A 22,061-nucleotide genomic window follows, 5' to 3' on the forward strand; every position below is an offset into this window, starting at 1 on the left:
AGGACTGAGTTTGTTTATGGTTCCTCAGAACAGCACTTTGTACAAAAAGCTGTGACAAGTTTGCGAATTGCTAATTAAATCATTATTTGCTTTATACTAATGGTTCTTAACTAGTGGAGATTCTATACCCCAGATGCTGCTTGGCAATGTCTGGAGACATTTTTAGCCGTTTTGACTTGAGGGGACACTAGTGTGGGTAAAGGCCACGGAGGCTGCTAAACAGCCTGCAATGCCCAGGTCGGGCCCCTACAACAAAGAATTCGCTGGACCCAGAATGTCAAAAGAGCTGAGTCTGAGAAAGCTTGATCTAGAGCAGGGGGTTTCAAACATGTTTTTAATGGTGGAGCCTTTTTCAAATGAAATCTTAGGAAGAATTCCAATTGCCAAACTTGATTTTTAAAAATAGAACTGCTATAGTTGAATTGGGGGTGGAGGGTTTGGAGTCCCCACCTGCTCTGTGTCCCGCACCCTCTGCCCATGAAACTCTTGGCTTCACGGATCATTGTTATGAAAGCATCCATCTCAAGAGTCAAACAAACTTCATTGTTTTATAAAGAAGGTACATAACAGGCCCCCGAGAGGCAAAGGATCAGCTTAAGGCCACACAATTATGGGTCCTGAACTTCCTCCCCTACATGGATGGACTCAACTTCGGGCAGGAAAATAAAACCAATCGCTCCCTCCCACTTCCCAAATTATAACCAATTTAGGGATGCTTCAGATTATTCCATCAGGCTGTGGAAGATGGAGCTCCTCCTCTAGGGCAGGGCCTCTTTCACTTTTATATTCCCCTGGTCCTGGTAAACTACAGATGCTTCATAAATGTGTATTAAAAGAGAAGAGAACTGCAATCATAAAGGTTGCAGTGGTTAAATTTCAGGCCCTACACAAAGCTCCCGACTGCCAGGATTTGGCAAAATTAGAGTCACAGAAAACACCAGAAAAAAGCCGATCTATAAGACAAGAGCCACTGGATTTGGGAGTGGGTAGGATGGCCCCCTGCCATCGCCGCCCTCCTCCCTTCCCACAATGAGAATGGGCCTGCAAGAGGTCAGGTGACTCAGGCAGCATGGGGACATCTGAGCGCTTCATGGTTCTAGTGTAGGGAAGGTACTGCTAGGCAGCTGGGGAGGTGGGGGAGAGGCATCATGTTCTGTTCTCCCTGGAAGGAGGGGAGTCTTTAGTAACTTCTCAGGAGAGGATATCACAAAACCACAAGCACGGAGGGGAACTGCGACCAAGCGGAGCAGGCTGGGAGCCGTCACTTCGCTTCAGCCCCACCTCCTCAGAGCTCCTCTGTTCTGAGCGGCCTCTGATAAGCTGTCCAGTGTATCTGAACTGGCAGCAGCCATGGCTCCATCCTGTGAGAGAGGCCGGCCACCTCCTCGGGCTGTCGCTCCCTCGGACTGGCCTGGAACTAGAGGAGGTTGGCAATTCCGCTCCAAGAGCTGAAACCCTGCAGAAACAAAGGCTCTCCCGGCCAGGCCTGAGCAGACCACCAAGGGTGAAGGATGCTGGGACTGCCTCCACCTTGAAGAACTGTTTGGGGATGTCCTGGGGGGTGAGAGACAGAGCCTCAGCTGGGAAGGCAGGAACCTGCTCTCTGGTTCAAATTCTGCCACTCAGTAGCTGTGTGGTCTTGGGCAAATGACTTCCCATCTCTGAGCCTCCATTTCCTTATCTGTAAAATCAGGGCACAGGCTGATTATCTGTAAGCTGTCATCCTGATCGTTACTGGAAACCACAGTCACAAAGCTCCCCCGCCGGCCCACAGTCATTCATTTAGTGCAAATCTGCTGAATTTAAAGTCTACCTATAACAGAGAAGCAGTGGGCCCGCAGTGAGTTTCTCGACGGCCACGGCACTGATCGTGACTCACGGACACTGGCCCTCCTTCCCAGTCCCTTCTGGCTCTGGTCCTGTGCCCCGTGTTCCCTCCCACCCTGCGCTCCTGAGCTCCTTCTAAGACGCCCTTTCTTTCTCTCTCACTCACCCGAATCCCTTCTGTCCCTCGAACTTCCCCAGGAAGCATGGTATTAAAGCCCACCCCACCTTTCCCAGGCTTGGCTTCCGCGCCTCTCTCCATGCTTCCCCCACGCCCTCAGCCCTCTGGGTTCTGCCAGTGCTGCCCTCCGGCCTGAAACAGTGCTCAGGGTCCCACTCCCACCTGCCTCCTCTACCTGGTGGAGGCTGAGCATCTGTGTCCACTCTGAAGCCTCACCCCCCTCCCAAAGGAAGTCATCACCTTGTGCTTTCATTTTTAAGTAATGGGCTTTGTTCATTAGTGTATTTCATTCCCTTCTGGACTATGAGCCTTCCAAGGGCAAGGACTTTGTCTCTGTCCATCCAGAGCCTATTATAAAATTGAGTAGATGCTCAGTGGCTGTTTGTTGAAGGAATGAGCTCTCTGGTGGGAGGTGATTTTGATTTTTGAGAGCTCATAGCTCCCGGTGCTTCTCTTACATCATTTTCTGCCACGTATTTAGTCATCTGCCTGTTTCATTTCTCCTAGTAGACTCTAAGCCCCTTGAGGGAAGTCTCTGCTTCGCATTAACATTGTTTTACTTTGTTTTCGTCTTTTTAGTTTTAAGGATAATACACGTTCAGGCAAAATATACAAACAATACAGAGGTGTCTGTAGTAAAGAGCGGCAGGAAACACAGAAACTGCTGTTAACAGTTGGGTATGTATCTTACCAGAAGGCAGGATCTGACTTTTGCTGTGCATTTGCAAACATTACACACACACACACGCTTCTTAACATAAAAGGTCACGTTCTGTATCTGTTCATTCACTCTTCATTTTGTGTTGTTTATCATGTAGGATATAGTAGAGGTTGACAGCAGAGAGGCTCTTGAGCCTTCTTGCATGGGTTACTAGCTATAAAATTAGCTCAGCTAGCATTATTATTATTATTAGCTATAATCTTTGCATCCTCAGGGCTTAGCACATAGTCTTACATACTGTATGTGTTTGATGAACAGAAAGCAAATTAACAAAGAGATAAATTCTTAAAAATCCCCCAGCCTCAAATCACTAGGTGCAGCTCCAACTGCCCTAGTGCTTAACTCTCTGGCTGAAGACACATCTGGGGGCGGGGTGCCCCGATCAGCTTATGCTCCATTTGCTGAGAATTGAACTCCTACCTACTTTCATCTCAACGACCCCCTTCAGGCACACCTGACTACACTAGGGATGGATACTTAATCCAGAGAGAGTTGATCCTTAGCTGGGCGGTAATTGATCAGATTTTCCTTCTGAGGAGTTTGAACTAAAAGACATAGAGACTATAGTCAGACAGTGACAGGCACAGGAACAGCAGTGTCATTCAGAGACGCAGCTAAGGTGGTCCTGTTCCACAACGTGGGCGCTAATGGCTAAGGGAGAAGCAGGACTCTGCAGACAGATGCACAAAGAGAAACAGGGTCACAAGAGACCAGGCAGAGGATGAGCAAGAAAATAGCTGCTTCCAGCCTGATACATGGTCCTGGGGCCTGGCTGTGTCTCGTGAGATCCTTTGATAGCCTTTTGATTAACCCTTCTTGACTTGGGATTTGCTTTAGTGAGTTTCTCTTCCCTACAACCAAACACGGGAGCAGCCTCCTGGTTCCTTGGAGCGTGGCTATTGGCTTCTCTGCTTTGTACCCAAATCTGGGCCTCCCTCTCCTGCTCCATCCTGTTTCCTCTGCTCACTCTTGGACAACTTTATTGCTGGCCCTTTTCATCTGTCACATACTCATGATTCCTCCCTCCCCAATTTCTCTGGCCAACCATATCCTGCCATTGCCCAGAGGCTTAGAACGTGGAAGAATTTAACTCCGATGAGCTCATAAAATCCTGTAAGCGGGAAGCAGAGCATTCTTTGCTGCTTTAGAAAGGGTGCTGGAGCTGAGGGGAGAGGGAGCAAAGCCACATGAGAGAGGATCACCTTTCTCCACATCTCGTCCCTCTTGCTGTTGAAGTCGCCTGTGCCCGGAATGTCCACCAGTACAACCCCTTCTGGAATCAGCTCCGATCTGGGAAGAGTCACTTCCACCAGTTTGATCAAGGGCCAGATTTGTGTCTCAGCTGATCCTTCATCCCAGCCTCTCCTCTGAGTCCGGATGTAGGGGTCCAGCTTGAAAGACAGCTCTCCTGCCTGAGGAAGAGGGACAGGTCACACACACCAGACAGTCTCCCAGAACGTCCACCCTGAATGGGCTGTGACTCAGGTTCATCGAAGGTCCACTGAGAAATGTGAAAAGCAGCACCTGGGCAACAGGCACCAGGAGACCTCAGCTCCAGCCTGGAAGGGTCTAGACTCAGAAGCAGAAAGGACGCTGGAGATCAGGAAGTTCAAGCTCCTTAACTGACAGATGCAGAAAACAAAGTCAGTTAGAACAGGGCTTCAGGAAAGTTATAGCTTCACCAGATAATGCGTGTATCTTCTAAATTCCATTCCAGTTCTAAAATTAATGGAAGTCATATGCAATATTCTAAATGTGAGAGAGAGAGGATTCTTCCCACATGGTTAATGTGAAATGTTCATTACCAGAAAGCCCTGACTGTGGAAAATGGATAGTGAGATGGTGACCATATTTTCCAGATTGAAAACTGAAGTTGATCTTCAAAAAGATTTTAAACATTTATTTTCCAAGTGCCAAAAAATATATTGACACATAGGCATTTCCAGGATGTTTTAATGATGGTGGGTGAGATGGGGAATCACTCTCAGCCTACTGTTTTTCACGAAACATATCTTGGTACAAGGACATCTTCATGCCAGCAACTGTGTATGGCAGCAAATCTCTATGGGATACTTCAGGGGACAGAAGATTTGGGATGCACGGTGGTCATTGTTAATAAATATCTACAGAATGGTCCTGAAAGAAAGATAAAGTAAATTCTTAAGAGAGTTGAGATTAAGTCAGAGGATTTGTTGCAATCTGATTTAATTGCAGGGTAGGGAGTAAGAGCTTTCATCAATTCTAATCAAATCACAAGAAATTGTGAAAGAGGAAATGATAAAATTTCTTTAAGATATTTTCATTAGGGCTTCCCTGGTGGTGCAGTGGTAGAGAGTCCGCCTGCCGATGCAGGGGACACGGGTTCGTGCCCCGGTCCGGGAAGATCCCACATGCTGCGGAGCCGCTGGGCCCGTGAGCCATGGCTGCTGAGCCTGCGCGTCCGGAGCCTGTGCTCCGCAAGGGGAGAGGCCACAACAGTGAGAGGCCCGCGTACCGCAAAAAAAAAAAAAAAAAAAAAAAAAAAAAGATATTTTGATTAAAAAATAAAGGAGATACAAAAAGAGCAACATAAAAGAAAAAGCATGGGCTTTCTATAAGAAGAGGGCTCCACTCAATAAACTGGTGGAGGTGAGTCATTCTGGGAGGGAAACTCAGATTCCCTCACCCCAGCCTACAATCCCTGGCCCAAACTCTGAATTTGTGCCCTCATTCATAGGGATGTTAATTCTGTTCCTCATGTTTCAATGGGTAAATTCGTAACACCGGGAAGGGATATTTCTAAATACAGAGTAGTGAAGAAATGAATATTATATTGATATCTTGGTGTAAGTTATGTGTATTCAGATAAAGTAACCAGTTTTATCATCATTATGTTTCTTTGGACATGCTCGGTCTATGTTTTAAATATTAGGAGCATAATGAGTTTTAACTATAATAGCCATTTAAATATAAGAAATGGCTACTACATTTGTTCCATTTTCTAGATATATAAGAGCTAAATGCCTTGAAAGGTTTAATTCATTTGACTTCTAAGTATGCCTGGTCAAGTATTTGAATTTTTTTGAAAGAATCAAATATATTAAATTTGAACTATAAAAAGACATGTTGATCAATTATGTAAGTAGCAGTAACTTTTAAAGGAGGCTTTTCTATGGTAAACTTAGGAGATAATTGAACATTAAATTTTAGAACAAGTGTAAGTAATTGTTCTTGTTTTATACAAAAATTGCCAGATTTACAAACAGAATAACAATATACTAAAGGTGAATTTTAAGATGCAAGAAACACCAGGTTTTTTAATGTACAACATTAATAAATTACATATTAGTTGCCCGTGTATTCTGGTTTAATTTAAAATCGAATTTCAATTTAAATAAAATGAATATTGATCATAAAAATGAGGAGGGCATTGTTCGACTAGGTGCACATCCAGTATCCATCCTGCCCTTCACCGGCACCAGCAGCATCCTGACTAGTTGTTTATTTGGGAAGGCAGTGGATTGAGATTGGTCCCAGCCAATCTTGACACGTCTGCTTCTTGTTTTTTCTAGACCCTCCTTCAGCTCAGAAAGGCCATGTGACTCAGTTCTGAACAAGAAAGTCTACATGGAAATTTGTTGGGTGTGTTTCTAGGAAAGCTTTTACTTCCCAGTGAAAGAGGAGATGTGGTTGGTGCCACCTTTTTATCTATTTCTTCCTTCCATGAAGCTAGCTGTGAAGTCCAGCACTTCAGTAGCAATTTTGTTACAATGAGGCAACAGATGTGGAAGGTCGGTGGAACCAGAGGGATGCGGCCATGGTAGAATCACTGAACCAACCCACAGACCCAACTGCCCCCAGACTCCTTATGTGAGAAAACGAATAAATCCCTATTTGTTTAAGCCATTAAAAATTGGGCTTATTTTTTAAATTATTTGCCACCAAATCATCCTTAATTAATCTTCAAGTAACTGTAAATAGTCTTTCCTGTGAACAAAAACTCCCCATTCAGACACTAAAAATTCCCATTTGACAGCCATAAATAATGAAAAACCACTTTCTCATGGATACTTCTGATTTTGGTATCAACTTATTTCCAATAAGAACACTGTGCCTTGTGCAAATCCCCTAAATGGATTCAACTGTTATCCTTGAGACTCATGAAAAAATAAAGACATCCTGAACCCACCTCTTCCGCCTTGAGGGTGATGACTCTGGAGGTGGGGATCTTTCCTTTGGGCTTTGCCCTTAGTAACTCCTCATAGCTCTTCCTTTCCACCCCGTTTCCATAAACCATTTGTAGCTTCCACATGGCTTCCTCCACTGCATCACCCCTGTCCCAGGCATCCTCTTCTTCTCTGCCCAGCTCCTCAGGCCTGTGCAGGAGTTTTGTCAAGTTCTTCAGCTCCTCCTTCCACTCCTGCCAAGGCAGAGTGGGGGGCCAAAGCCCCCCAGGACACAGATACAGAAGACACTGACAAAGAGAGAAATCCATCGTCCCTGTGGAGGGCAGGGGGCTGCACACCCAGGAAATCTAAAATCACCTAATCCCGTCAGGGATCATCTAATCCAACCCCCTTGTTTTGTCCATGAGGAAACAGGAACCCAAAGAGGGAAACGTCCTGCCCAAAGTCCCATAGAGAGCTGAGACAGGACCCACTAGAACCCCCATCTTGTTCTGTTGGACTTTCTCATTCTGTACTGTGTTCTTTTCGTTTAACGAAGACGTGAGCTCTATTTACAAGGAGCATAATGTTAGTCTCTGAGAGAGGGCAGGAAGGAAAGAAAAGGAAGAAGGAAGAAAGAGAAGGAAGGAGGAAGGAAAGGAGGGAGAGAGGGAGGATAACAGGGAGGGAGGGAGGGAGGGAGGGAGGAAGGCAACACTTACCTGGTCTGAGAGTAGGTGGATTCTGGCTTCATACTGCTCACAGCAGCCTGAGCTCACTTGAACAATACATGATGTACATATACTTTCTCCAGACACTGGCAGAAACATGGCTTGCTGGATGATGGCATTGATCAGGGAGCTCTTCCCAGCCCCAGTGCTTCCAAATAATCCAATGTAGATTGGGTCCAATGATGGTTTTTCAATCAAGGCAAGAAGCCTGTTTCTAGATCAATTTAAAAATGCCCATTGCCACGGTCATTGAAGAATAGTAGGGAGATCATCAGAACAGAACACAAAGCAACTGAGTTCTAAACCTGGGCAAGTCACCGCATCTTTCTGAATCTCTGTTCTCTCCCTGGTCAAAGGGGAATATTCATCCCTGTTTACTTTACAGAGTTGTCATGAGGATCAAACGAGATTATGCAAAAATACTTGGTAATGATAATTCTACACAAACTCTACAATGTCTATATAGATGTGAGGTCTCCTTGTTTGTGTTCCATGGAAATGACATAGTCTTGATCTTAGAAATAAAGTTTATGCAGAGGTGAAGTGTTATTAGGAGCAACATTAAGAGTCTTACTGGGGGCCCCCCTGGGGGCTTCCCTGGTGGCGCAGTGGTTGAGAGTCTGCCTGCCGATGCAGGGGACACGGGTTCATGCCCCGGCCCGGGAAGATCCCACATGCCGCGGAGCGGCTGGGCCCCTGAGCCATGGCCGCTGAGCCTGCGCGTCCGGAGCCTGTGCTCCGCAACGGGAGAGGCCACAACAGTGAGAGGCCCCCGTACTGCTCTTACTGGGCAAGAGATGAAGCCTTGACACCACTCAAGTCCTTCTAGTCAGCTGGGCACAGGCCACTGAGGGCACAGGCTCAGAGTTCCACAGCCTGGGCTGGATTCCAGGCCCTTTCACTTACCAACCGTGTGACCTTGGTCAATGTCTTGGCCTCTCAGAGCCTCAATTTCTGCAAAATGTGGGTGATAGTAATGGCTCCTACTTTATAGGGGGTATTGGGACAATTAAATGAAATTTGATATATATAAAGTATCTAGCAGATCACCTAGCAGCAGTGACAGCTCAATGAATGCTAACTATCGGAAATAACAATAATGGCTCATAGCCACAGAACTTGTTGGCTTTCTTTGCTTAGTTTTTAATTGAAAATTCCCTTTCATTGTTGGAGAAAAGCACCTACCACCACCTAAGGAAATACATCCAAGTAAGATCTGATGGTAGCTGATGTCAGACTCACATGAGGTACTTGACACCATTAGGGATGTTGTCATCCAGGAATACAGACTGAATGAGTTTCTGGTAAGTGTTGCTCAAAACCCTTCTGGTCCGTGACTCCAGTTTTTCATCTGGAATCAATAGAGATGTATTAGCCGGGATGTACCTGGCAGGGATCAAGTACTTGGTCTCCACAAGAGGAATCTGCTCAATATTACAGAGAAAGGAGAAAAAAAAAAAGAAATGAAAAGCCAATTAAACAAGAGAACAAGTTATCTGACATAAGAGATAATAGCTTGTGGGAGAGCAATCATTGATCATGAGCGCATCCCATGAAGCCAGCCTGCTCTGAGGCTCAGTGTAACAGAAGTCAGCATATGCTTCACCATGGGCTGTAGCCCTTCTAGATTCTTCTCTCCTGTGGTCATAAAAGGAAAAAAAAAGCAAGGACATCATATAAATACCCATGAAAGAACCAAAACAACCATTTTCATTCACAGTTCTAATCAAGAAGAGATTATTTTTGCAACAAGCCTCCTATCAAGATTCTGAGAGATGAACTGTCATATTACATTGTCTCTGCAGAGACTAGGAGGCCTCCTTTTTTGGATCGGGATCATTCGGAGATGTTCCATCCTGCTCTGAATGTAACCTTCTCTTCCTTTGAGCATGTTAACACATTTGGAAAAGAACAGAGCCACATTAAAACAAGTGGCACAGCCCTTTCATGGCACTCACATTCCTTAAGGGCACTTTGTTCCGCAGAGGGAAACGCTCGGAACCGCTGGTCTCGATCTGACCGTCTTCTTTTTTTCATTGGTTCTTTAAAGAAATCATCATCAACTAGAGATAAACAGAGGTTATATAAAATTATAGGTCTTGGGGGCATAGTATACAGTTGACCTTTAAACTATATGCAGATTTTTGACTTTGAAACAGGGTGGGTGCTCTAATCCCTGCGTTGTTCAGGGGTCACTGTGTTTGCCTGACCTCTATCGATACACAAACCCAAAGAGTCTAGGAGGACCCCTGCCAGCCCTGGATGTCTGTGAGCTCATTTTAGAAGCAGCCCTATTAGGCCATTCCTGATTCCCAGAGTCCCAGGACTCTGCATCTAGTTCCAAAACGCAGAGTCCAACGTAATTCCCCAGAAGATAAGTTGAAATGACGTGAAAAGTTCCTGTTTGGGAATGCTGAGAAGACAAAATGGCTCGATATTCTTCACCAAATGCCAAGAGTGTAAAGAGAAGCACAAGACGGCTCAGCGTGGGGTGGAGAAAGGTCCCTGGGAGATCTTTTCAAACAGGGAAATTGATTGGGAGCAGAATCAGAGGAAATAGCAGGCCACGTGACCACAGCAAATCTCTTCTTCTCCTAGAGCCTCAGTTTCTTCATCTGTAAAATGAGTCTGCTGACAAAAATATCAATATAAGTAATACAAGAGTTTTGGAGGGTGCCCTCTCACTGGACATCCTTCAGAGATTAAATTGGGGGGCTTTCCCCCCGCTTCCTCACTGAAAGACATTAGCAGCTGCTTCCTTACGTGGGCAAGAAAAAAAAATTGCCAAGAAGAAAATCTCTGTAGTTCTGCAGAGATTTATTCACTTTAGTGGCTTCCATCAGTTATGAAGTGAAGAACTGGAAGGGTCCATAAACCTCAGGAAAGGGTGTAAGCAAAACTGTGTGTTTGGGTGAATTTTAGACAACACCCCCGCCTGGCAGGATTCACCTGGTTAGAAAGGGGCAGTAGGTGGATCTTTGGAGTCAAGATTGTTGGAAATGGTTCTAACCCGGTGCCCTGGGGCTGGCGTGGGCCTTAGGAAACGGCCATGAGGCGACCTGGAAAAACAGGTGACCCCAAGAGTCATACTCTCTAAGCTCATAAAAGGGCGGGAGGCCTCCAAACCGAACATGACACAGGGTTCATATTTCTTCAAGAACCACAGAGAGGGAGTTTCGCCCAGGGACCCAGGGTGGCAACCTGAGCAGAAGGCCCAGCCTCTGCCACTGGCCTGCAGACGCGGGTCTCCCAGATAACTCAGGCGGCCTCGGCCTGGCATCTTCCAGCAGAGATTCTGCTGTGTTCTGGAGCCAGTTTACACCCCACAGAGTACTGCAGCACAGGCTGAGCTGTCTGCCAAAGCCCGAATCTCTGCGCCCTCATGCTCACACAGTGACAAGGAGTTGAGAGAACTTGTCCTTAGACCCTCTCTCTCAGACATTCTAACTTTACGAGTGAGCTCCTCTCAAAGAAGTTATCCTGGCTCAGTCTAAGGACTGCCTTAGAAACAACCAAGTGGTTGCTGGCTCAGTGGCTATGCCGGAGTGGAATGTGCAAAGAAGAAAGAAAAACATGCCACTAGTTAGGGAGTTTGGGATGGACATGTACCCACTGCTGTATTTAAAATGGACAACCAACAAGGACCTACTGTACAGCACAGAGAACTCTGCTCAATCTTACGTAACAACCTAAATGGGAAAAAAGAATTTGAAAAAGAATAGATACATGTATATGTATAACTGAATCACTGTGCTGTACCCCTGAAACTAACACAACATTGTTAATCAGCTATACTCCAATATAAAAAAGTTAAAAAAAAGTGGAGCCAGATAAGGTTTTCCAAAGTCCCCAGATTATTTGATTATAATATGCAAATATCAATAGCTAACTTTAATAATTTAGCTTAAGTAAGGGAATACACTGTAGGTTAAACTTTTGAACCTAGATATTGATAGTAGGGGGTGGGTGTGACAGACTCACAGGATTTTACACTGGAAAACCATGTAAACTATGTATGAATTGAGATGTAGAGTTCCAGAGAGATCACGTGACTTGCTATAACAGGCACAGAGCTAGCAAATGACAGAGCGAGAACAAAAAGCCAAGGATGCAAACTACAAATGCAATGTGTTTGGATGCACAATTACTGTCTTAATACCTTAAATTGTTATACAGTATGGTTTAATATCGTGGACGATGTTTATAACTTATTCTTCTGTTTTATCCATGATCCCAGAGTGTGGAACAGAAAAACATTTAGAGTTATAAATATGTCATGACTGAAGCTATCAAGTGAACTTCTAGAAAATCTGCCAATAAGTTTTAACAAAATAAAGCAAATAATTTTTAACCATTAAAAAAAAAAAAAACAAAGCCAAACCAACATGCAATTTGGGCCCCTAGGCCAGCGGCCAGCAGCCAGCTGAAGAACAATTTAGTACATGTTGTTAACGGTGTCTTGGAATTCCAGTGTGTTTCCACCCTGCCCGTGGAAAGAAAGTAAAAGGATGGAGGGCCTTGATCTTGACTCTGTAACTCGGGAACTCTTTTGTGTAAGCAACGTTTGCACAGTATCTTAGCCACATGTACGAAAGAGTCTCAATACAGCCCGTGTACCTTGGCCTTTATTTCAATTTTGTAAAGACTGGCAATTAATCTGATCAAAGTTTGGAAGCGTATTTCTCAACTAAAGCAAACGCTGAGAAGTCAGATAAAACAGCAAGGTTTTAAACTTTTTCTTCAACTTCTAAAATGAAAAACCACGTGGAAAGGAAAAAGTACTTCATCTGGGATCTAAACCACTTAAGGGTAGTGGTTTTATATAAACTGGAACCGGAATGAATTGGTGTGAACTGGCCACATTCATTCTTCCCTGTAATTGCTCAAGCGCTCCCTCGCCTTTTCCAGCATTTTACACTGATTTATTCGAAGAAAGAGCAGAGGGGTGTGAGTACCAGCGATCCAAAGAAGTCTACCTTAGTCTCTGCTGCTGTTGCTTCTTATTGCCACAAGGTGTCGCTTTTGACAACTGCTCTCAATACAGGCTCTGTGTTGATCCAGACCGTTGCCAGAACCTGCCGCAGATCTTCCCAGCAGAGCGCCCCACGCCTTCAGGGCTGACCTCAACCAAGGGGTCCCCAAAGTTGCAGTTCCTTCAGTTTTCATGCCCAGCCACGTTTCAGATGCTAGCACTACCCCCACGGACCCAGAAACACTGATCCCTTGCCCTTAAAGGAATTCATCCCCAGGAGTGAAGCAATTTTTCCTCTTCAGTTCTCAAAACACAGAGGATGTGATACACCCTGCTTTCTGCACATAGGGGTTACTCCCCTGCATCTTCGAGGGAAGGTTCCCTCCTTGTCTCTGGGGGCCCTACACCCAGCCTTCTAGGAAGGGGGGCCACGCTCACGGACTCCAGTGTTGTTCACCCTACAGCTCTTCTTCTAAGGAAAGCAGCTGCAGTGATTCCAGGGGCTCACCTTGCCCGTTCTGAGAGCGCTACCCTCAGAAAACCCAAGATGGTTTCCTGGGACCTTCTTTTAAAGGAGGGGGGAGCACAAATGTAATTGCTGGTCAGACAACTCACTGTACTATGAATGGGATATTTTAGTTGTTCTTGAAATAATTGATGTTCATTCACTGTTAAAAATGTGTCGTGAGAAAGCAGCTTCTGAATAAAGAGCAAGGAACAATGACTATAGTTCAATACAGTCTCAGCTCATTTGCCCTTGATTATATAATGGTAAATAGTTCCCATTCATTTCATCAGGTGATATGGTAGGGATGTTACCTGGCTGTGGCTCCTGACCCACAAAATCTTCAGCTTCTGCCATTTCCTGTTGTGTAATCACCTGCTTTTGTCCACTTAGAGCATCAGCCTGAAAAAAAATGCACACAAAGTACAAGGGTGGAGGTGGGAGGGGTAGACTGCAGAAATTGTAAATACAAAGCGAAAAACCAAGAATAACATGTAATTTTGCTTACGCTTTGTCACCCCAGGTAGACCCCAAGCTTCTAAAGGGTGGTGGCCATTCTAACTTATTTTCAAATCCATCACAACAGCTACTTCACTACACATTGGTTTAAATATGACAAAAATCCATGTTTGACTATTGGTTTTCAACAGTAGTTGTATTCGTAGAACTTTAAACTGAAAAGACCTGAGATCTTTAAGGCAACTCACTCTGAAAAGAGAATAAACCTCTAGTGACCAGACCCTTGAAGGTGAAGTTTTATAGCTTTGCTGCTTTGGGAGACATCGGCGCCCCCATCAGGTAACCCTTGAACTCCTTTGCCAGGGATGTCGAGTCCCAGGAGGTCTCAGCAAGTGTCTGGGAGTTGGATGGAATATTTGATACTCCTGGGGCCCCCTGGAGTTGCCCTGAGTGGGGGAGGAGAGGTGCAACAACTAGGGTCTCTGGATCTTCCTCACCAGCCTACCCACCACTTCAGTCAGGAAGACACCCCTACTGGGGGCTATGAGCAGCTCTGCCTTATGGGGCATCTGCGGGTGGTGGGGTGGGCGGAGAGAAGGAGAAGCCCCTCCAAAAGCAGTGCCAGATCCAACCTGTCTCTAGTCCCGGGCACACAGGGTTGGGCACAGAGGGAGAAGTGGGTCCGTAAAGGCTCAGAACAGTGGGCCCTGCTCCCCTGGAGTTTCTTTGTCCCCACACGTTGAGGAGAATCTGAGGGAAACAAGTTGGGGGGCATCTGTGCTTCTTCTCCACTTCTGATGTTGCTATTTGGATCACTCAGCCGCGTAATTCAAAAGCAGAGAGTCACCAGCCCTTCTGAAATATGCAAAAGCCCACCTGACCTGTCAACCCCGACTAGACCCACAGGCCGTTGGTTGTGGAAACGGTGCCTCGTTTACGTATTATCCCCAAACGAAAATCACCACTCATCCGTCGAAAGAGCCTCTTACTCTTAGTTTGGATCATGGGTATCAAACCAAACAAATGGTTTCTGTACTTGGTGGGTGTTTGTTGAATGTGGGGTGAACCGTACTACGTACAAGTTCCTGAGCCTTCACTAGAGCTCCGCGTCTCTCCATTCTTCATCTTGAGGCTCCCTCTCGGACCACCCCAAACTCCTTACGGTCCTCCGAGGCAGGGAATCTAAGAAGAAATGTGCTTCTGTGTAGGGTACCCTTCCCCTCTTCTTCCTGGTGAATTCCTATTCTTTCTTCAAGATCTGGTTTGAGTATTTCCTCTGTGCAACTGTGTCCCAATTCCCATTCATTCCCTTCTTGTGTCACCACTGCTCCAAGGACATCTGTGCTGTGATGCTTGCTATGCTTCCTTTATGTCTCTTCCTCTTTACTGAACCATGAGCTGTTTTAGGTCATGGCTGCATTGATTTCAACGCTGCATTTCTATCATGAAGTGCAATGACTGACAATAATGCTGAATGACTGAATGAATGAAATAGTGGTGGGAAGCTTTTTATGAGATTCTATAGCAAAGGATGTTTTAAAATCAAATTCATTTTGATAGGACTGCTCCATAGGAACTGAGAATGCTTAGCTTGAGGAAGGGAAGACACAGGCTAAGGCAGAAGACAGGGAGAGGACTTCATAGTGGTCTTCAAATACTTGACCTTAGCGCTGCATATAAAAGACGGACAATGCATGTTTTCAGTGGTCCCAAGCAGGGAGAACTAGATCCACTACGTGTAAAGTATAAGAAAGCACATTTTTGATGAACATTCTCTGGTCGTCAGAGTTGTCCAAAATGGAATGTAACAAATTTTCTGCCCCAGAGGTGTCTAAACCTTTACTGGTAGAGCAACCGCATAATAGCATTGGACTAGATGGATTTTAAGGCTTCTTTAAATCCCAAGATGCTGTGTTCTTGCTTGAAATGGTCACCAGTAAAGCTGGTGGTGGGAGGGCTCTATGAGGTCACTAAAATTCATGAGAGTTTCCTGATTGGAAATGCTGAGTTAGAAATGCTAAACCACATCAAAACCTAGGTGAGTTAGGAGGGAAAAATATGGTAAAGTCATCAACTTTAGATGAGGAACTGGGAATTGCTCCTCAGAAAGAGATCTGTTGTTCTCTGAAGACAGCAGCTCCATGAGCCATAGTCACACAAAATGCTAGGCATCATATCACAATGGGCACTGGAAACAAAACAACATGTGTGGTCCTCCCAGGGGACAGATCCACTGTAGACCTTCAGGCCAGCTTCTTCTGCTAGTCAAATGCCAGGAACAGATAGAGAAGCCGGATGAAGCCCCAAAGAACTAACAAGTTGATAAGTGTTACCACCATTTGAACACTGAGATTAGGGCCCTTCAATCCAAGACGGAAGAGGACTTGGAGTACAAGCAGACGTGTTCACCAAATTCTAGAATATGGGCAGTGGTTTGGGCTCCCCAGGGTCACAGGACTTTACTGATTAAATCAACAGTGCACAGTGGCCAGCAAGGGTTATTGGCATGTAACTGTCTGGGGTTAGATTGGGTTTAGCTGCTTGCAATGCAGACACCAAACCATGAGCCTCCCACTATAAAGCATCTATGGTACCAGTATAGGAGTAGTGTGTGACCCCTAACTGAAATTTGGAGAAACTGGAAATTATTTGAGTTGTGGTTGTGGTGAGTTCTGCTTCATTTATTCCTTCTGCCAATGTTCCAACACTAGCAGAAAGGGACCATTTGATTGATAAAACGAAGACACTGGAAAATGGAAAGGGATCGTTTACTAAAAGGCTGAAGAGACAGAATGAAATAAATGCCAGGCACTTACAAAGGAAAACCTATAGACAAACATATCGATTAATAGGAGATAGTGTGGTATAGCCTCTCAGTCTATAGCCATTGAGTTAAACTAAATGATATGGTGGGAAGGACATTAAGCTGGAAATCAAGTGTGGCAGTTTCCAGTTCTGGCTTTGCCAAAATCAAAGGAGCCATAGGACTTGAGACCCATCATTGTACCACTCTGGGCCTTAGCTTTCCCATCTATAAATTGAACTAGTCCTCAAGGTGCGAATGTTCTCTGATTTAGTTGGGAGCCAAAAGGATTAAGTTCTTATTTTGAAATGTCATTTGCCATGGAAACCAAGACTGTACCGATAACGAGGGCTCTTGTGTCATCACAAGCAGCACAGCTGAGATTATGGTCATTTCAGGTTCATTTTGCTGTGAAGAGCAAAAGACCCATAGTCCTTCCTCAAATTATGTTGGGCTCCACTTTCCACCAAAGAGAGGTAGCAACAATGGTATATTTTGTGAAAATTTGTTTCTGTAGAGAAGCAATTGAAAACGTCCAAATGTATTGCTCACACGGACGAGCTTTTTATGTGTGGTTTATTTCACTTGTATTTCAACTGTGTGGTTAACAGTTAAGTTTTTCCCTTAGTACTTATTTGCATTCATGTGCACTGAGCCTAAGAATAGCATCTTTCAAATGAGACTCTCTGCATATTTATCTAGAAGTGGGAAGGTTGCACAGAACCAGTTTCCTGTCAAATACTTGTGACTGTTGACACTTTTTCTTGCTTCTCTTGCTCTCCTTTCCTTCTGTTTGTGTTTGCTTACTGCCTTTTTTCTTAAGAGAACATAACAGAGGCGACACAAATGCCATGGTCACTCCTATACTAGAACAGCTTCATGTAGTGGAATTAAATAATGTTCTTGAGCCCCTTCTACAGATTTGGACACTGAGGCCCAGAGAGGGGAAGGGACTTGTCCAAGGTAACGTAGTGAGTCCAAGTTCCGTGTTCTCTTCATTCCACCAAGCAGCCTCTGAGTGGTACTATTTAAACAAAGTCTCCGGAGCTTAAGAGCAGGAGAATGAGGGAACAGTGCCCACAAATGAGGGGCCCCCTCTAATGCATGATGAAGGCATTCGGGGGAGTGAAGGCTGTTGAGTAGCGGGGAGAGTGGGAACTTGATAAAAATTGTGCTTAGGGACTCCAGCTGAAGCTACTGTCTGCGAATTCTTCAATGCCCTCAGAAGAAAACAAGCCAGACTGTGTGCGGGGTGTGTATGTGCGCACGCGCATGCGTACGTGTGTGGTGAGGTGTGGGACGAGTAGTACATTTCATTGCCTTCCGTCCGCGTCCGAGGCAAACTGCACGTATTTATTAAGAATGACAAGCGTCCAGGTTTCTTCTCCTCCTTTAGTCAGAATCTCATCCCACCTTCCCTTGCTTCCCATTAACCCCTCCCAACACGATTCTCATTTTCCTTTCATTTCTGTCCCCTACCCGCCATCCCAAGGTAACACTGATAGGAAAAAATGAAAATGCTTCAATTAGCAAAGTGCCCTGAAGGGGCATTTTGATCATTAACATTGGTTTGTTCCCCACTTTTAACAAATGTGGGAAGTGCTCAGTGCTCAGTAAACACTGAATAAATATTTGTTGAATGAATGAAGCATGTCATTAATAATGGCAGGAATTATATTCATTCATTCAATAAATATCTGTTGAGTGTCGACTGTGTGCCAGGCACTGTTATAGGTGTTGGGGACACATCAGGGAAGAAAATGGGCAAGGTGTGCCCACACCCAGAGCTTATATTCCAGACTGGGAGTGGTGTCGTGGGAAGTACTCAGGTTTTGGAGTTAGAATGCCTGGATTTGGAGATTGCTCTGGTATTTCACTGTAACACTGAACAAATCACTTAATCTCTCTGAGCCTCAGTTTATCCACGTAAAAAATGAGAATTAAAAATACTTATGTCTGAGGGGCTTCCCTGGTGGCTCAGTGGTTGAGAGTCCGCTTGCCGATGCAGGGAACGCGGGTTCGTGCCCCGGTCTGGGAAGATCCCACATGCTGCGGAGCGGCTGAACCCGTGAGCCATGGCCACTGAGCTTGCGCGTCTGGAGCCTGTGCTCCATCCACAACGGGAGAGGCCACAACAGTGAGAGGCCCACGTACTTCAAAAAAAAAAAAGAAAAAAAAAAAACAACTTATGTCTGGAGTTCATTGTGGGGACTAAATGTGACCTTGCATGCATAGTTGGTCTACAGACACTTATGCATCTGTACAAATGTTATTGTCTTTCAAAATATTTGGTGAAGACAGTTAAACACGAAATCAGTACTAATATTTACCAAGGCAAAGTCTATTTATTTTGGGGGGAACGGATGCCACCTTAATGATAAACTGACACCCCCATTCTTGTCCCCATTGACCAGTCACCTGGAGGGTTCTATGCACTTAGTAGAGTCTTGTCCCCTTCTCACAGGGAGGTAGCTGAAGAATGAAATAAGGGCAAGGAGGAGATTCTTAATAAAACGATGGAATGTTGATGACGTTTAGGATTTATCTCCTTTCTGTTTTTAAATCTTAAATACCTTTGGTGTTGGCAAAATTTCCTAGCCACTTTATTGGACATTGCACTGTTCTTCCAAACTAGGTACATTCCAAAGGAACAATTTAAACACATTAGCTTAGAGGCAAAAGTGAAACAAGGGCTTTCAAACCCCCAAAGGAAAAGAGTTCTGCTTTGAGCATTAATGCATCAGCAAATGTGTGCAACATTAGAAGCACAGCCATGGGAGGCAGATACAGTAGAGAAGGCATTGGGATGACATGCCTCCATCCTTCTCCCCCAGGCGAATAGGTCAGTAAAATAAGCAGATATTTTCATTACGTACTTTATCGGGTTCTAAGGAAATGAACTTGAATCCTCTCATATTGCTTCCTCAAACTTGCCAAAGTTAATGAGACTTTCAACTCTGTAATCTTCCTCCCTAAACCCATAACTCCAGTCTAATCCTGAGAAAAAAAGGACAACTCTCAATAGAGGTGAGCCCTACAGAATGTCTGACCAGGACTCCTCAAAACTGTCAAGGTCATCAAAAACAAGGTCACAGCCAAGAGGAGCCTAAGGAGACATGACAACTAAATGTAATATGGTGTCTTGGATGGGATCCTAAAACAGAAAAAGGACATTAGGTAAGAGCTAAGAAAATCTGAATAAAGATAGCCTTTAGTTAATAATAATATTATAAATGTTGGTTCATTAATGATAATAAATGCATCATACGAATGTAAGATAAGAGGGGAGACTGGTTGTGGGTTCTATGAGAACTCTCTGTACTGTCATCTCAATTCTTCTATAAATCTAAAGCTTTTTTTTTGGGGGGGGGTGGGGGCGCGGTACCTGGGCCTCTCACTCTTGTGGCCTCTCTCGTTGCGGAGCACAGGCTCCGGACGTGCAGGCTCAGCGGCTGTGGCTCACGGGCCCAGCCGCTCCACGGCATGTGGGATCCTCCCAGACCGGGGCACGAACCCGCGTCCCCTGCGTCGGCAGGCGGACTCTCAACCACTGCGCCACCAGGGAAGCCCTAAAGCTATTTTTTTTAATCAACCATAAGTTACAGCATAAATTGCATAAGAGAAACAACTTACCAGATGTTACTTTTTCTGCTTCAGCTCCAGGATTCCAAAAACAAGACAGTGGCAGCTTCTTTGCCTTGGTGTCGGTATGTGGAACCAGCCGGGATATAGAGCCCTTTGTAGCCACAGTCACAAAGCCACATTTACAAATAAGCAGAAGTGAAACTAATTTGTCATCAGAGGGCTATTTATGATGACTTCCTCCCTCAGAAATTGATTCATGCTATTTGCCTCTTTCATTTAAACTTAAATTGTATGTGAACTGGGGCTCTTATATAGTCTTTCTTCTCTGCCCTATCCCTACAGGTTAGTCATTTTTCCCTTCCAAATAGATTGCAGGATCCATCCTGCAGCATTCTTTCTTTGAGGATGAGAATTATTCAGATGGATCTGACTTACATGAGCAAGAGAGGAAAAATGCCCCCATCCCAAGAGAGACAAAGTACTCATTCCCCTCCCCCCGCCCCCTGCCAAATACAAGACAACTGGGAGAGATGGATAATATGAGATGATGAAGATAAACTGATTCTTGATACACAGTCTTGAAATTTACCAAAACCCAAACAACATTGGATTGTTTGATTGTAGAAATGAGTGTCATATAGTTTTAAATAACTCTTTCTGGAACTTAAATTTTACATCCATATTTTAAAAACAAAACAGAAAAACAAGTATTTTTATTTTTCATTATTTTTATTTTTATTTTTATTTTTTTTTGCGGTACGCAGGCCTCTCACTGTTGTGGCGTCTCCCGTTGCGGAGCACAGGCTCAGCGGCCATGGCTCACGGGCCCAGCCGCTCTGCAGCATGTGGGATCCTCCCAAACCGGGGCACGAAGCCGTGTCCCTTGCATCGGCAGGTGGACTCTCAACCACTTTGTCACCAGGGAAGCCCCAAACAAGTATTTTTAAAACGTTGTCCAGGAGAAGAAAGCAGAACCTACTCCACATTGCTATATCTGACAACCCAAACAATCACATCAAGTACAGGGGAAAAATATGTTTTTTAACCTGCAGCTTCAGGTAGTGTTTGACCTTCAAAGACAGAGTCAGTCATTACTAGGATAACCCTCGGTAACTGTAGGTATGTTTTTAGTCCAAAGTGGGGATTCAGAAAGCAAAAAGATCAAAAAGAATGTGGTCTTAAAAATTGCTTTGAACTTTTAGCAAGATGGCTGCCTTATCCATAAGAAAACCATAGAAATACCAATATAAAGTTCAAAACAAAGAAAATCAGCGTGAATAACATCGTTAGTGTTGGATCTTCTACTTATCTCTGGGCAAAATCATACCCTATATTCATGACATATGTGCTGAGCTCTCCCTCTACTGGCTGTTTCTCTGCTTCGACAGGTAACTGTATTCTTAATCAGAGGTGCTACTAAATTACCTAATAACTGAAATTAATTTTGGTCCTTTTTAAAGCTGCCTGGGTCCTTGACACCTGCTGTTGGACATCTGAATGCTAGGTCCTGAATGCTCGGTTAGAAGTTTGGGCAAACTACCAGGCTGAATTTTCACTGAACTCACTGGAACCACTGACGCAATTGAAAGAGAACTTCCACAGAGCCACACCATCACACCCAACCACCTCTCAGGATCTGCATCACCTGCTCCGCCTTCCAGCCTGTAAATAGATGAACTACCTACACCTGTGCCCATCAAAAGCTAATCCCTTCTCGTGCACCAGATCCCACCCCCCTCTCTCCAACCGCAGGACAAGGTACTTTCCCCTCTTCGTTCATCAGATTTTCACTGTCCACTGGATTATTCCCATCGGCACACAGACATGCTGTTATTTATTCCATTTTAACAAACACTCCCTCTGACCCCGGTTTCCCTGCCAGCTACTGTTGCATTTCTCTGTATTTTATGGCGAACCCCCCTCGAGTTGTCTAAACTTACTGTCTCAAATCTCTCTCTTTTCAATCATCAACCCACTCCAGTCAAGCCTTCACATCTACCCTTCTGTGAAACTGTTCTTGTCAAAGTCCCCGGTGACCCTAGTTAATTTTCAACCCTCCTCTTTCTTGACCCATCAGCCGCATTTTACCCAGTGGATCACTCCCTCCTCCTTAACACACTTCTTCCACTTGGCTT

The 22,061-nt window shown here is 44.8% G+C and overlaps 1 protein-coding gene across 1 annotated transcript in view; it reads right to left on the minus strand.

Moving 5' to 3' along the window:
* Positions 1 to 20,055, minus strand: part of NUGGC (nuclear GTPase, germinal center associated) — a 48,427-nt gene extending 28,372 nt beyond the window's left edge. Inside the window, exons 1-7 of the mRNA XM_082616378.1 lie at positions 19,975 to 20,055; positions 13,394 to 13,481; positions 9,561 to 9,665; positions 8,845 to 8,953; positions 7,594 to 7,816; positions 6,895 to 7,125; positions 3,929 to 4,138 (exon numbers count right to left, since the gene is read on the minus strand). Coding sequence (XP_082472504.1) covers positions 3,929 to 4,138; positions 6,895 to 7,125; positions 7,594 to 7,816; positions 8,845 to 8,953; positions 9,561 to 9,665; positions 13,394 to 13,436 — 921 coding nt within the window. The 5' untranslated portion in view covers positions 13,437 to 13,481; positions 19,975 to 20,055. The remainder of the gene's footprint in view (positions 1 to 3,928; positions 4,139 to 6,894; positions 7,126 to 7,593; positions 7,817 to 8,844; positions 8,954 to 9,560; positions 9,666 to 13,393; positions 13,482 to 19,974) is intronic.
* Between the last annotated feature and the right edge of the window lie 2,006 nt (positions 20,056 to 22,061).

The sequence above is a fragment of the Mesoplodon mirus genome (genome assembly GCF_964341445.2).
Source record: "Mesoplodon mirus genome assembly, chromosome: 1".
NCBI classification, from domain to species: Eukaryota; Metazoa; Chordata; class Mammalia; order Artiodactyla; family Ziphiidae; genus Mesoplodon; species Mesoplodon mirus.